Genomic DNA, 15,968 nt, shown 5'->3' with positions numbered 1-15,968 from the left:
AAATAAATCTCCAAGGCCAAAAAAAAATGAAAATGCATCCATGTCTCTCATATAGGGTCAGTGTACTTTTATGTATTTGAATTTTCCTTTCAGAAAAAGAAATGGAAAAACAAAAAACAAAATACATATTTGATTTTCATTTTTAAAATCCAAAAACGAAAATTTAAAAAACAAGCCATTTTTAGTTTTGGTGGCCAGAAATCGAATTTACAGAATAGAAATGCCACTTAATTTTCTTTTTTTTTAATAAATATTAAATAAAGTCTAAAGTCTTATGAAGTCTTCCATTTTCAGTGCAGAATCTCCTGACACACCTTGCAGGAAAACCTCTGACGAACATACTCATGTGACAAACACACAGATTTCTGTAGCTGATGGACCAAAGTTACACAGCATTTACAGTGTTAGTTATGACAATAAGTTCAGTCTTCATTTTTTGCTTCTCTCACTAAGTATCCTGTATGTTTTATTTCTGAACCTGTAAACGGCTTGTTTTTCATTTTTGTGTTTGAAAATTGGATTTGAAATGAAAATCAAATAATTATTTGGTTTTTGTTTTCTCACTTCTGTTTCTGAAAGGAAAAATTCAAAGACTGAAAAGTACACTGACCATGTAGTTTGGGTTGGGACAAGTTTTCACACCAAGATCATCAAGAGATTTGGTTTGAAATCAGTCCAATGGTTGATCCAGTCAAATATAACGAAATTATTTTTTTTCTCAAAGCTCCGATGGAATGACTTGGTGTGAAAGCCAAAATAATTAGTTATAAAAGCACCCACACACATTGAATTAAGGAGCTTCCTCTTCCCGTTTGGCACAGGAAGTCACAAACAGGCCCCCCTGATAAAGTCTCCATGCAAAAATCAGTCAGACACCACATGGGAATCCAATGTTTTAGAGCTCTCGGAGCCCGTATTGGATTGGGATTTGGTATTTAGCTGGCTCGAGTTGGCAGATTTGTTTTGAGTACATAATTTATCCTGTTCTCTGTTCCTGCTTTTTCATTTCCCTCTTTCTCATGCATCAGCCTCCTGGCCAGTCCTCTCCTCCTCAAGCCAAGCTCTGTCTCCTTGGAGACTATCTCCACAGATCCTCTACGCTGCTGCCCCTGGCTTGAACCTCCCGTCTCAAATTCTTGGTAAGAACCAACTAACCACCTTCCAAGAAGCCTCTATTCCTCTATCCAAGGCGGCTATGCAAAAACGAACCCCTGAAGACATCGGAAAACTACAAAAATGTGCCATCCAAACTTGATGTGGAGAGTTGTAAGAGCGAGAGAATGTCAAATTGAACTAGGGAGAGTGAAGCAGAGCTGAATACATCCTGATTTTTGGACCGTGTCACATAATTACAGAGGGAAATGGTGCGTGCTCCTGCTACTTCACACTGCACACACTCATTAGACAGCGCCGAGTAAGGGAGAGGAGAGAGAGACACCCGTGCTCGCCGCTGCTCAGTCACTCTATCTGATTGCTTTTCACTGGGGACACTGGTGTATGTGTGTGTGATATTAATGTGTGTGTTTGTCAAGGGTTAGAACCTCGGTGTGTATATGTGAAGGCAGAGGAGGAGAAAAGCCGGAGAAGTGCACACACATCACATTGAAACCGCCGAGCTCTTATCTTATTGGAAGACATTATGAGATGCCAAAACACTAACATCAATCTCATAGAGTCCCCCAGGATGCTCTAAATATTTTTCATGAGGCAGACAGTTATTTAAAACCCTTCAGGCTGTGTCAGGCAGCGTGGAGCTGAGAATATGTAGCTCTTTTCAAATATCTGGCTCCATGAGGTGTGCTTGATTCAGCTTGCCTTGCACGCAGAGTTTGCTCTTTTGAGAATAATCCTTTGTTTCCACCGAGACTGACAAGGTAAAACTGGTGCACAACAGCGCATCACTCAATGAATTCATTTTCCAACTTTTTTGTTTGTGAAATTTTTTTTGCTAATTAAAGCTGCAAATAGCTATGAAAGGGCCTTCGCACCGTTGTACATGTAGGAGGTACTGACAGGATGACGGCTAACGGGGTAGTTGATTTCTGTTCCAAGTCAAAGTCAAACTATAAAACATGTCATTTCTTATTGCCTGTTGGTGGCGCTATGACTGTAACTCAGTTGTGTCATGTAGATGTCATGTTGCCTGGACTCTTATCATGGGTGAGCAGTTTTGGACAGATTGGACAATGCATGCTCGTGTTAGAACTATTTTGTGTTTCATGGTGAAACATGCACTGTTTGACCAAAATTTACAATCTTCAGAAAAAAGCATTATTAAATTGTTAAGGCTTTTCAAAATAAATTTGAGGCAGAAATGATCAACTTGCCAGGAGAAGTAAATCAAAGTATAAAATGTTTCCTTTTGCCAGTGGGCATCGGTGTGAAAAGTCTGAGGCCTCACCATGGTGACACGGTTCTACGAAAATTTGAGCTTTTAATAACTTTTGATGTCAGATGTCTTTAGATGCTAGAGACAAAACCTAAAGTCAATAGGAATAACTCTGTCAGAGGAGTTTGTTAAAGTATGACCCTTGTAAATGGTGGAAAAAGAACAAAAATTGAATTGTAAATTCATATTGGCTGATCTCCTTTTGGGTTTAGGTTATAAAACCCAAAAAGATTTTGCCTCACAATTTTTGTACATCCAGGTGAAACTTCCGATGGGGGCTGCTTTGTAGAAATTCTGTAAGGGGTGCTACTCAGCCAATTTTTTCACACCAGATCACAAGACCCATATCAGATGTAAATGTTCACCCGTTCTGATGCTTGCACAAAATCCTTTGAGCTTTTGGGCACCTTTAGTCCTTTAAAAAAGTGCTTTTTATTTGTTAAGAAAAAGTAAAAGGATAATTCCTTCAGCTTCACTCTTCGGTGCTCAGGCCCTAATTAAGATTTTAGCAAGGGGTTTAGTATTTGTTTGGTGAAGTCTACATGCTGCTGATGATGCCATGAATCACTCCGTTTTAATAATAATGAATGCAGATTTATTCATGAGGAATCACACACAGCTCCAGCAGCCTCGGTGTTGTCGGTTTGGACTTAATGTTTGAAACAACTTAGTGCCACCAAGCAAAAAAAAAAAACCCCAGGCTAGTGCATACCAACGGGCAGAAAGCAAGACCAGAGAGGAAGTGACATCATAGCAGTGAAACTCACCTGGATTTTCTGGAGAAAATGCTGCAAAGGGTTCTGCGAGGACAGAGAGGGAGAAGCAGAGAGACAGAGAGAGACGATTGTTAGATAACTTTAAATACGAGCGAAAAGTCAGCCAAATGTCACACAAATGTCACAAGACTATCAAACTCCTCCTGAGGAAATTTAAGTTAATTCCTCAGATAACTCGCATGTGTTATGGCATTTACTCGGCTCCTTTGCCAGTTTCAAACGGAGTGCATTGTGTGAGTTGGGAATCTGAGATGGGCTGTGCTGAGAGAGTGTATGTGTGTGTGTGTGTGTGTTCGCAAAGTTCATTTCAAGTTGTTTATCTGCCGAGTCCAGTTAAAGTGGAGTGGGCAGGGGGGTTTTTGGCTTGCTGCAAATGCACAGAGCAGAACCTTCACTTTGATTGCCTGGAATGCAAACACAAAGACGTGGTGTATGTGTGTTTTAGTAGTGTGTGAGCACAAGAGAAAGAAAGAGGGACTTGGGAACTGGCTCTTTTTGGCGGGAACACCAACGTACTGTGAAAAACTCAACTGCGTTAGGTGATAAGCAACATCCCAGAATGCTTTGGGAGTGGCAAAGGAGGGGGGCTGGGCTGTCCTCTTTGCCTTCCAAGCTGCTGTGCTGCTCTCAAGACTCTTGCAACACACACACACAAAACACAAAAACAGAAGCTAGCGACACTTAGCACACACACACTCCCCCTTGATGACACTTGGACCGTGGTCCAGCTCCAAAGCACACTCAGAAGTGATGACGGCGGGTTTTTGGCTCTGAACCCCCGGCTCGCTCTCTGATCTGTTTAAGACCCTCTCCAAAGCCCCTGCTCGGGCCAGATTAAGGCGGCTGCGCTGGCGCTCGGCTCGCACCAGGCGCCCAGAAAAGTTGCTTGGGAAACAGCCTGTCTAGTAATTCCCTTTGACGGCTCGGGAAAAGCTCTGTTTACAAATACGACAGAGGAGTGAGCGCAAGAGAGAGATAGAGAGAGAGCGGAGAAAGAGAAGAAGAGAAATCTAATGAAACATAGATTAGCATCGCTGGGGCCCGAGGGGCGTTTATGGCCTAGTTTTCCTATTCTTCTTTTCTTTTTGTGGAGGAATAAATGCTGTCCCTCCCTCTCCTGCCTCCTTTCATCTCGATATTTGGTGGGCTTTTTGGAGGAGTCTCTGAAACTGGGATGGGAGGGCGAGGGAGCCAAGGGAGGATTGGGGGTGTTTATCACTTTGTCTGTATCACCATTCAAAGACCTCCAGGCTAAAAGTGGAGGAGGTGAAGGGGAAATGGCAAAATGATGGAGGGCGAGATGATGGTGGAGCTCAGTGATGTCACTGGAAGTGGGTTTCCAAGGCTTCAGCCTCGAATGTTTAATAAATAGCCCCAGATTGAAGCATGAATGTATATATATATATATATATATATACTGTATGCTGTATATATAGTAGGCCTAGGGGACTGCTCTACTGTTCTATATTTATCAGAGGCAGGGGGTGGCTTGTTTTTTTTTTTACCCTCCTCAAAGATACAAATATTTTTCCCTGACCCGGAGTGACTCAGGTAAAACACGTAAAGTGTTCATCTCACATGATGTGTTAAGAGACCATCAGAAACTTAAAAACCCAACAATAATTTCTGTTTTTGCAGTTTCTGGTTGTGATAAATGGTGTAATTTTGTCAATTTTTATTTTGGCAGGCCTGCAGATTTGGAAGGCATGTTTAAAAAAAAAAAAAATCACCAAAGATTTCACAAGAAAAAAAAAAGAAAAAAAAAAAAGAAAATCACCAAAAAGTTTTAAAGAAAACAAGTTTTTCTTTAAAAACGGCGGTAAAATGAACACAAAACCATCTGAGGTTGTATGCCCCTTCCCTAAGCCAACCCCCCCCCAAAAAAAACACCCTTTAAGTCCCTACCCAGTGCTTAAAGAATTCTTTGATATCGCCACTTTTAACAAAAATACAGACTATTTTTCCAAGTCCACTCGATAAATACTTAATGAAAGCAATTGTAAAATATTCTGTTTCTACTCAGTACTAATTACTAACAACTACTAATATTTTTAACATTACAATTCATAATTCATAATTTAAGTGAAAAAAAAATTATTCAGGGTAAATACACTGCAAAATAGGCAAGACAAGAACTTGTTTATCAAAAAGGAGGATCAACCAGGGCATCCCTACAGAGGTCCGGGCTACGCCTGCATGTCTTCAAATCCTAAAAACGTCCCTGGTGGAGCTGACAGACAATGAGAGGTGGTGGGTCGAATGGATGTGTGTGTTTTGGGTTTTTTTTTTCAATATTTTTCTTGGCATTCTGAGCCAGAAAAATATAGTTTGTCCCCGTCTGTCAGTCAGAGTTGTCCCCGAAATGTGTGTGACTTACGTGTACACTCCTTCAGCGGCGTGTTCGGGCTCATGTGGATGTTGTCGATCCAGATGTGTCCTCTGGTGCCGTGCATAAAGAAACCCTCCATCACAACCTACCGCCGCCAAAACAGGGGAGGAAGAGGAAGAGGAGGAGGAGGTAAAAGTTGAGGAGGAAGAGGAAGACGGAGACAGGATGAAGGCAACAGGGAGCAGAGGGGTGGAGGCGAATTGAAAATGGGGACAAGCGAGAGGAGGAGGAGGAGAAAGAGGATAAAAACTTAATATGGTGCCTGTGATTTCAAAGTTGCGCTCAACACTTGCAATCATCCTCCCCTTTTCTGCAAGCTTCCTCCACTTACTTTTTCATGAGAACGCTAACTGCCTGTGATGTCTCTGACAAATGCACAGCGATCCCCAAACAATCACACCGCCAATAGAGACAATATGGCTTACTTTAGCTCCTTTTGAAGTCAAACCTGGCCTAAGGTGACAGAGAGATTAAAACTGATGCCTGATAAAGAAATAAAAGACATGATTCTCTTTCTGGGGAGACACGTAATAAAGGGGTTGACCCAGATACCGACTATCACGCAGACACATTTTAATATAGCTGATATTGGATAGAAGTGTGACGCATTCACGGGTTTATTACTACCTGGAAGTCTTTAGGGGATTGAGGAAGGATGGTGCGTCCCTCTCTCCACACGGGGCCCTGATCGTCTTTCAGCGTCCACAGCACAGTCTCCTCGTTGTGTGCGTCGCGCAGCAGGACCTTCAGGTGGCCCTGGGCCTCCCCTGACAGCTGGTAGGAGAAGAGGAGGCAGAGGGGCCCCGTGTCGGCCACCACCACGGGGCTCACGAGCCGGGCGCGCTGCTGCTCTGTTTTCAGGCTGGCGTCCATGTACAGATAGCTGTTGAGCTCTGGAGGGGACATTATGAGAGGAAAGATGAGTCTGCGTTATTCTAAAAGTTTAAAATGCAGAGGCGTGGACTCAAGTCAAAAATCAAGGCACAAATTCATTGACTTTAGACTTGCAAAAATCAAAAAAGACTTGCAAAAGACTTCAGCTGGACTAAAGCCCTTTGACTTGAAAATACTTTAAACTTTACTTTACAGAAGCAAACGCAGCAACCTCCAACTTCCTTCAAAGTCTTGAAGTTACACAATGACCAGTAAGATGAGGCTAATATTAACATGGTTAGTAAGCAAATGCTTAGCTAAAAACAAATTTTAAAAAGCATTTTTGTAAATTAAATATCTTTTTTACTCTGTTTTTTAAATGACATTAAGTTTGGTGAAGAGTGCATAATGACTTTTTTAGGAATCAAATGTCAATGTTTAGGTTTTGGGACTTGACTTTGGAGTTGACCGAGGACTTGCCTATCTTGACTTGGGACTAAATATGGGACTTCACCTGGGACTGGCCTGTCCTTATTGAGGACTTATGATTTGACCTGGGACTTGCCTGTCTTGACTTGGGGCTTAATTTAGGATTTGACCTTGGACCTTTCACCTTGTCTGTTTTGACTTGGGAGACTTGACAGCAAAGACTTGAGACTGACTTGTGAATTACAAAACAATTAATTCAACATCAGCACACACACACACACACACACACACTGTTTTAAACTTCCGTGCTTTGAAAACAGACGGGTTTCCAAAACCCTCTAAACTTTGGACATATGAAACTGTTTAAGCCTAATACGATAAACTCAGGAATACATCGGATCAAATAAAAAATAAAATAAAATAAAACCTCATGAAAAATTTCACAGCAACAATATGCAACCAAGCTGTTTGAGTATTTGTAACACACTGTCTGAAATGAGCAGAGCCTTGTTTTAACCTTGAGTTTGCTGGTTGCTACAGTCAAACCAAAGAGGGAAAAAAAGGCCTGATTTAATGGGTTTCCATTTCAGCCCTGGAGGCGACAAAAACTCAGAAATTTGAAAGGATGTTTCCTCTTTTGATATGCACTGTAAATGCTGCTGGTTTGTGGGGCACGAATGCAGCACATACACATACAGTGTGAGAACACAGTCGCACAATTACAATCATAAATCATCCCTGTTTGCACGTACAAGCGGACTGAGACACATGAATATCCATATGCACACATGTACAGTATGTTTTCACATAATTACAGATACCTCAAACAAAACAGAAATGAATCACCATTTGCTAACAGGAACGGGATCGCTACTGCACAATAGTCACCCCAAACAATAGGGAAATGACAAATATAAACACAGAGAAGAATAGGGGCAGTGAGAGCGTCATTCTCACACAGAGCGCTACCCGGACTCCAGCCAAGACCCCTCGGGGACTATTTCTCTTCATTCCCTCCCAGGTGATTGACTTAAACAACGGAAGAGCCCAACAAAATGCACGCCACTCCATTTGTTTACACCAGAGGATGTTTAGTTTGCAAATTAGGACTCCGACATGAATTCTATTGTGAGAGATCGGTGAGTCTACAGTATGTCTGACTGTGTGTGTGTGTGTATGTGTGTGTGTGTGTGTGAGAGAGAGAGAGAAAAATGTGTGAGAGAGTGACTCACAGAGGTGTCTGGTGAAGAATTTCTTAAGTGGGCCCGGTGGGAAAATGTCCAGTATCAACAATCTGCAGATTAAATCACCTGCTTTATCATGTACAACTCTGTGTGTGTGTGTGTGTGTGTGTGTGTGTGTGTGTGTGTGTGTGTGTGTGAGCAACTCTGGGCCTTTCTGTCTTACAAGTAGGGAAAAAAGTACTCTCAGGCAAAGAAAAAAAGGTATTTTCCAGAGTGTGTGTCTGTTTTAGTTTTTGTTACCTCGTGACACCACAAGATTTGCCTTTAAAGAGAAACTTCTGTATTTTTCAACCTGGACCTTATTTTCTTATGTTTTTATGTCAAAGTGACTAATGGGAACTACAATTTTTAAAATAGCTCCAGTACTGTAAGAGAGCGCCTCAGCCGGCAGCTGCAAAACAGGCTGTAGTGTAACAACTTGGAGCAATATTGCACAGTAAATGTACAAGGTACTTATTTTTGCTCAGTGGCAAAAACAAGTACAGTTATTATACGTGTCATGGGACTCTACTATTGCTTAACAAATACAACATTTTGTAAAACTGATCAAGTATTGAGAGAGTGCTGCAGCCAAGAAAAAGGCTGCAATGTAACCACTCTGAGCAATGTGCAGCATCAAGGCGAGAACAGCCCTACCAAAAACGGAAGTCTTTCCTTTGCGTTTTAAAAAATTCTGCGTTCATATGATAACATTTAGAGATGGTCCACCTTTCCCATGTCAACGGCCCCTGAAACTGCTTGTTTTCGCCACTGACAGGCTCAGATTGTTATTCAAAATTTTTGAAAACATTATGGAGAGGATCTGGGAAATATAATATTTTACTTTACTTTTCTCTTGATCAGGTCTGCATGTTATGTAACCAAGTTATTTAGCTAAATTAGTTGACAAATAGAACAAGCTTGAGATTAGGTTTCTTAAAATGTGAATGAGTTATTTAATTCAATTTAATATGTGTGTTTCTGAGTTTGCTGTTGACTGCTTCAGTGGATCTGTCCGTGTCACACCATTACTAACTACTACTAAATAGAATATTTGTTCTCAACTCAACTCAAAATAACTTCAATCTAAGCATCTGCAAAGTTTTTCTTTCCTATGTGCCTATGCTCAAATCCGAGTTTTTTGCAGCGCTCATGAAGCCGGTGTAGGTTTTTAGTATTGAGGTGTTTTATGTGCAGATCTACTCACAGATTTGTTGACATTTCATGATTGTGACCCACTGTGAGCACTCTGGTTGTATGATCGGATTGTACAGCGAAGCACATAAATCCTGAGCTTTGGCTTTACATTGCAAATTGACTCATACCGTGGGAGCTGGACTAAACAACAACATTTTTGTTTTATCCAAAGCGCCTTACAGTAGCATTTAGCGAGAAAGTGTGTGTGTTTTTAGCGCAGCCAAGTTATTGAGTGACTGGGTCGATAACCTTTCGCTGTGCGCGCGCGCGTGTGTGCGGCCTTTCCAGCAGATCCGACAAGCAGTATCTGGAGGGACAAATCTTCCTCCGACTTGACAGCTCCCCTCTGCCCGCCATACGCCCAGACTCGCCTGTGTGTGACACTTCAGACAGTGTGTGTGACAGTATGTCCCTTGGCCCTTCGCAGCCTTGGAATGAGTGTGTGTGCTTCCCTTTGCTCCACATGACACTGTTTTCTTACACTGTGTGGATATAGAGGACGGGCCAGTGAAACATATTTGTGACTCTGCGAGGTGCTTTATCGCACATTTTGATGTGTGCACCAAAGCCTCTTCCGCCGTCTCAGCCTCACAGCGAGCCCCCCATTGTTGTGCCTCTTGTTCGCCAGACAGCTCATAATCGAGACTGCCTCGCTGTACGCAGCACAACAGAGCATTATTAATCCATTTCACAGCGGTCTCCTGCAGCGAGAAGCAAACAAGGATTCAATCTATGAAGCCTATTTAGCATGATTTTACTAGCGGGGGGATATTAAGCCAAATAACACAGTATATGACAGATAATTCCATCTCTGTGCCTAATAATTGGTTTCATGACTGGGGTCAGGAGGTGAGGAGATCACATGAGAAAGAGGAACTCTACAGAGGATTAAACCGCGATTTGATAGCAGTGAAATAATGATCCAGTGTTGGCTGGGATTTCTGACCTTTGACATCAGCGGGAAAAATCAAAGGCTGGCGTGGCGTGTCAAAACGCCTGGAAATGGTACTCCATACATGAAAGCCACAACCTCACTAATCTAAGCAAACCTTTCCAATGCGGCCGGTGATGAAAGACGCTGCTTTGAAGCCCCCCCGTCAAAACGACTCTGACCTAAATCGGTCACGCTTTCAGGGAACCTTTGCTGTGAGGCCCGCTGAACATGACCCAGGTGACATCACAAATTTGACAAGAAAGAGGGCATGCTGAAGCTCGTCTTTAATTCTCTCCAGCTGGAGAGATGCTGAATCTTTCATGGAGACTTGCTCAAAACCAATGAATTTTAAAACAAGGTTGGGATAACAATCCCTAACTCCCTGCTATAAATAGTGCTGCAAAAAAATTCCTCCTGAACCCAGCAGGATACATCCTCTATAGTTTTTAATAACACGCCAAAAGCTGTACTTTTGATCCGCGGGCGTGTATGAAGGGAAAATGAATAATTATTTCTTTAAGGAATGTCTAAGTAGATGGAAGTCTACACAGCATCATCTGGGATGTGCCTGCAGGAACGGACGGCTGGGAATAACCGCTCGTCGCTGGAATCTCCTGCTCTGAACTTAATTGGAGCTACTGGGTCTTAACCCCTTCCTGCCGAGATGCACAGAGGCGAGCGAGCTTGCGCGTGTCACATGTCGCGTGTGAGGCTGCTTGACATGGCGGCTGTGTCTCGTACTCCACTCGCTCCCTCAATCCATTTTCATTCTCAATCGCTTGGAAAGAGCAGCGCGGCTGGCAGACGATGTAGCCCGCTAAATTAGACCAGTCTCAATTTAAGGAATTATTTTAATCAAATTGAAAAAAAGGACTCAATGAAGATGCACAGGGAGAATGACTCCATTTAATTAGTGTCTTGTCTAGACTCAGTGATAAAATAAACTCAGTGCATTTGTGCTTGTGCAATTTTCTGCGCCCAAATGGAATTTTCCCTGTAGCTGCATACATAAAAGCTCTGCAGCAAAGAAGTCATGTGTGATGTCCACTTGAGCTGCTAGCTCCATTGTTGTTGTGAAATCATCCTAAATGTTAGACCAATTTTAAAACAAAACAACCCCCTCAGGTCAATGTCCATCAAATGAATGCTACATGGAGAACTAGTCTTACCAGTTCACTGTTATAATATGTCTTCCTCCCTGCAAAACAGTTATATACGATCAGCACAGTTTCAAGGTGGGCACCTAAAATTAGCATCATCAGTTTAGTATCTGACCAAATGTCTCCACTTCTCTTTGAGTTGTGATGTTGAGTAATGGCCAGAGTAGTGATGTCGTAGCGAAGTTGACGTTTTGGATGAAAAATGTCATCATGTCATTATTTTATCCTACTAGACATTTGTGTGATATTTTATTATAATTATGTGTGTATGAATTCTTCAGTTATGGCCAAAAACATGTTTTATGAGGTCACAGTGACCCTAAAGGTGTTCTTAAAATATCGGGTTCAAGAAAACAAGACAGATGTGAGGTCACAGGAAAATTGACCTTTGACCTACGAAAACATTAGTGCAATATTTGAAGAAACTCCCTTAAGGTTTTCTTGAGATATTGCTTTCATATGAATAAGACAGACAAGGCTACAGTGACCTTGACTGTTGACCTTTGACCATCAAAATCTAATCAGTTAATCCTTGAGTCCAAGTGTATGTTTGTACCAACTTTGAAGAAATTCACTCAATGCATTTGTGAGATATAGTGTTAAAGAAAATGTGATGTGCACACAGAGGATGGACAATCCAAAAACATAATACCACCGTCCACAGCTATCGCTGGCAGAGAGGCATAAAAACTTCCTGAAGCAGCTCTGAGTTTTCTGCTAACCAGACAGCAGCTCTGAGTCATGAGCAGAATCTTCACATGACTGATGAAGAGACTCACCGCTGCTGAGCAGGGACCAGAGCAGAGGAGCGTTGGGGTCGTGCGTCCACCCACACAGGCCATGGTCAAAGTCACACACACTGTCTGATGGCGGAGACGTGGCGGCTGTAGAGGTGCAGAGCAGCGAGGAAGGAAACGTGAGTAAGAGCCAAAGGGCACAAAGGTATGAGAAATCATTTCAGATAAAGAAGCAGCTGCTCTACATAATGCCATTCAGCGCTTTCATCTTTTCTATTACTGCTCCCTAATAACGCCATTAATCCACTATTTCTTTTCGTGTAAAATACTCTGCTGCCTGGACTCACCTGTAGTTGTAACGGGGACAGTGGTGGTTTCAATGTCGGCGGGCAGAGTAGGCGTGACGGTGTCGGCCGGCGTGGTGGTTTCTATGGAATAAACATAACACAACGCAGGTCAAAGGTGGGTGTATGAAACAATCAGACGTCAGATTACTGTAAAGAGGACACACTAATGTTTGTTTAAGAGATTATTTATGAGGAATTTCTCCTTCCGCACACATGAGGGAGAGGCAGGAAAAACAGATGTGAGAGGAAGTGATAAGCAACAAAGGCAGAAAAGACCAGCAGGTAATGAGATAATGTCTTTTTCTACCTTTTATGACTCTCCATTCTGCCTATATGCTTCTGATTTAGACAGGGAAGTAAGCTGGAAGAAGTTATAGTTTGAGTTGTTTTGCTCTCTTGAGAGTTAGATGAAGAACCGTCATGTCTGCAGGCTACATATGAGGCAACAATAAGGCAGGCTGATATGGAGTAAAAACATCCGGCAGGTAGGTGCAATGCTTCCGAGACGCCACCGTCAAAATACCAATGTTAAGTGGCGTGTAAGCACAGTGTAGCGCGGTGGCGATGAGATAGCATGAGGGATACACAGAAATAAATCAGTCACAATAGCACTCAGACTTCTTTTTTCTTCTTACGTAGCCATTACTCAGCTATATCTTCACATAGCAAATATCAGTGTGCTGCTATATTAATGCTCTGATTGTCACATACAGGACCTTTAATTGCACTAAGAGGTCGATATACTTTTAATTTGAATCAATTTTACCCATAACTCTGCACGCAAACAGTTTGTCTCAGTGCCCTGTATAAATAATGAAATAAAGTCATAATTGAGAATGTGAGGTCATGGTCTGAAACTATCTCCTGCCGTCTCCTGTCTCTATCCGGCCAACCCACCCAGAGTGTCAGAGACAGGCGAGGGCAGGCACAGATAGCCCAAGAGCACCCAAAGGGGCCCCCGTCATGTTGTGTCTGGGTGCTCAGGCGTCAGTATCTGCCTCACACTGACTCAAATATGCTGATGTCCACATGCTAATACACACACAATCAGAGTCACACACATTCACATGTACACAGAGAACGTCTGGGGTTAAGGCTGATGGATGGATGTGTCTAACAAACTCCCCTCGACCTTGGGCAGGATGATCACACTCTGACTGGGACTACTCACTGGCTGTCAGGGAGAATACAGCGCACACACACACTCTGTCTCCCGCTCTGTTTTTTTGCGCATGTGTGAGCTATCGTGTGTTACACACAAGTGTCTCGCTCACTCTATAACTCATACTCACTGAAAGAACGGAGAGCAAACACGGAGTGAAATGTATGATTTTCTCTCTGCCCTTAACATCTATTTAAGTGTACATACATCACAAAGAAACACAAACAACACACCAGCGACTTGCTCATTAAAACTCATCCCATGTGCGCACAAACTGACACATGTTGAGCAGGCTGCAGCTGGAATGTAAAGTGGGAGAAAGCGCTGTGTTATTAGGAGCAGATGGGTCAACTCTGGTGTGTTGTGGGAGTTAACGCAGAGGTTTGGGTCACGTTTCAAACCAAAAGATCCAAATTTATCATGTGAATAAACTGTGTGAGCCTCCGATTCTCTTTGTACAACCATGGCAAAGGGTCAATGACAACACATGTTTATATAGTAACTTGTTTCTGTCGTTTTTTGTCATTTCGCTACACACTTTTCTTTTTGCAGCTACAGATATATGACCGCGGCCTCTTTCAAATGGGCTCATAAAAAAAAAAAAACAGACAAAACAAAAAAAAACATGGGAAAAAAGTCAACGACCAAAATGGCAAGGAATGCCCCACAAATTATGAGAAATTAGTAACAGCAAATAACCGGAAAATTAGTTTTTAGAGGCGGGGGGGGGGGCTACTCTAGCAATTGAACTACCGGGTGTCCCACATATTACTATTTTTTTTTGTTAATTTCTGGAGAGTCTGGGATGTTTGCCGATAGTGATTTCAAGGCTGTTTCTGGTTAAACAAAAAAGAACTACGATTTAACAAAAAGGTCCATCTCTGTAGGGATCCTATCTATATATCGTTACACATTATAATAATACTCTGAACCTGTCAGTGGCAAAAAAACAAACACTTTAGTGGACATAAACTGATGGTGGGAACATGCAGTGTTTACACTGCAGCCTATTTCACTGCTGCTGGCTGCAGCCCCGTCACTGAACACTGGACCATTTTCAAAAACTGTTGCTCCCATTAGTCATTTAGAAACAAAAACATGAGAAAATAGAGTCCATGTTGAAAAATACCGATACTGCTCTGTTAGCTTTCCCTGACACGTCTCATTAAAAGTCTACCCAAACAACTCCGAGGCTTAATAGCCTGAAGATCTCTCTGTGAAACATAGCTCATCAGTTTGAAAATAAAAACACACAAAAAGTCACATGGATCCATCACTACGTTTTATTCTGCTGGCTGGCTGTTAGTGGCAACACCAGAGCCTCCTACTGGTCTTTCTGCATGACAACCATCATCGTTTAAAGACTATGAAAGGCACTAGGGGCAACAAACGCGGTGTGATACACAATTGATCCGCTTAAAGGAACTTCCTGTGGAAATGAGCGTAACGGCGCCCCAGCTGGAGAAATGGCAGACATGAAAGGGCCGGCCACAGCTGGCGACGGCTCCTGACATTCACCCAGCGTTAATGTCATGTCCTTTATGCTTGTCATTAACTACCTAATGAGACTCTTATCGCTGCCGGCCCACCGGGAAGGTAAAAACAAGGAAAGCGAGCCTCTTCCTCAAACCTCTCTTCCTGCAAATGCATCTCCTGAGCTCCTTCTCCTCTTGTTTTTGCCTTTTTATTCCAGTATAACCTTTCAGCCCTCCACTTAAGTCTTGGGACTGGGTGTTAAAATAAACCAGGGGCCTATACATTACCTGAGCACCCATATGTGCGTCCGACACATAAACACAAAACACACGGTCGAGTCCATTAAGATTCCAGCCGGCTCCTGAGCAATCCATGCTTTGAAAGGTCAGGCCTTGTCACAGTGTAAATGTGCTGACCTTTCCATGGTGTGACAGGAGTGTTCGGGGGCAATGGGAATGGGAGCGACTTGCGTGTGGGTGCGTATGTTTATGTGAGGATGTGTGTGAACGTATGTGACCTGCCTACCTTGACCCGAGCCCTGTCCTTGATGTGTGTGATGTCATGGAGCTGCGCGAGTTGGCCCATGTATGCACACGCAGGCCTACTGTACATGTGCAGCCTTGCAATGCAGGAAAAGTCCTCTCTGCAGCGGAGTGTTGTCTTACATAATGTGTTGACTGCTGCAGGTGATGATGCAAGTCATCGTCATGCACAGGATGAGACACCCACACTTAGAACTGGACCCAGGGGAACTGCTGGCATAGATAATGGAGGCAAGTACAAACACACACCGCAGCTGAGCATGCTCGTAAATACACACGTAGACATGGCTTAGTTTTCAACACACACACACACACACACACACACACACACACA

The 15,968-nt window shown here is 42.8% G+C and overlaps 1 protein-coding gene across 2 annotated transcripts in view; it reads right to left on the bottom strand.

Annotated features, from left to right (window-relative positions):
- nrp2a (neuropilin 2a) overlaps positions 1 to 15,968 on the bottom strand; it is an 86,690-nt gene that overhangs the window by 6,954 nt on the left and 63,768 nt on the right. For both annotated transcript variants that reach the window (XM_042512909.2, XM_088074238.1), the window contains exons 12-16: positions 12,455 to 12,535; positions 12,150 to 12,254; positions 6,182 to 6,447; positions 5,543 to 5,639; positions 3,157 to 3,189 (exon numbers count right to left, since the gene is read on the bottom strand). In XM_042512909.2, coding sequence (XP_042368843.2) covers positions 3,157 to 3,189; positions 5,543 to 5,639; positions 6,182 to 6,447; positions 12,150 to 12,254; positions 12,455 to 12,535 — 582 coding nt within the window. The remainder of the gene's footprint in view (positions 1 to 3,156; positions 3,190 to 5,542; positions 5,640 to 6,181; positions 6,448 to 12,149; positions 12,255 to 12,454; positions 12,536 to 15,968) is intronic.

The sequence above is a fragment of the Plectropomus leopardus genome, chromosome 24, assembly GCF_026936395.1.
Source record: "Plectropomus leopardus strain MGB_pleo_1.0 chromosome 24, ASM2693639v1, whole genome shotgun sequence".
NCBI classification, from domain to species: domain Eukaryota; kingdom Metazoa; phylum Chordata; class Actinopteri; order Perciformes; family Serranidae; genus Plectropomus; species Plectropomus leopardus.
Note: the sequence above shows the minus strand (reverse complement) of the source record. Positions and strands in the feature narration are given on the sequence as shown.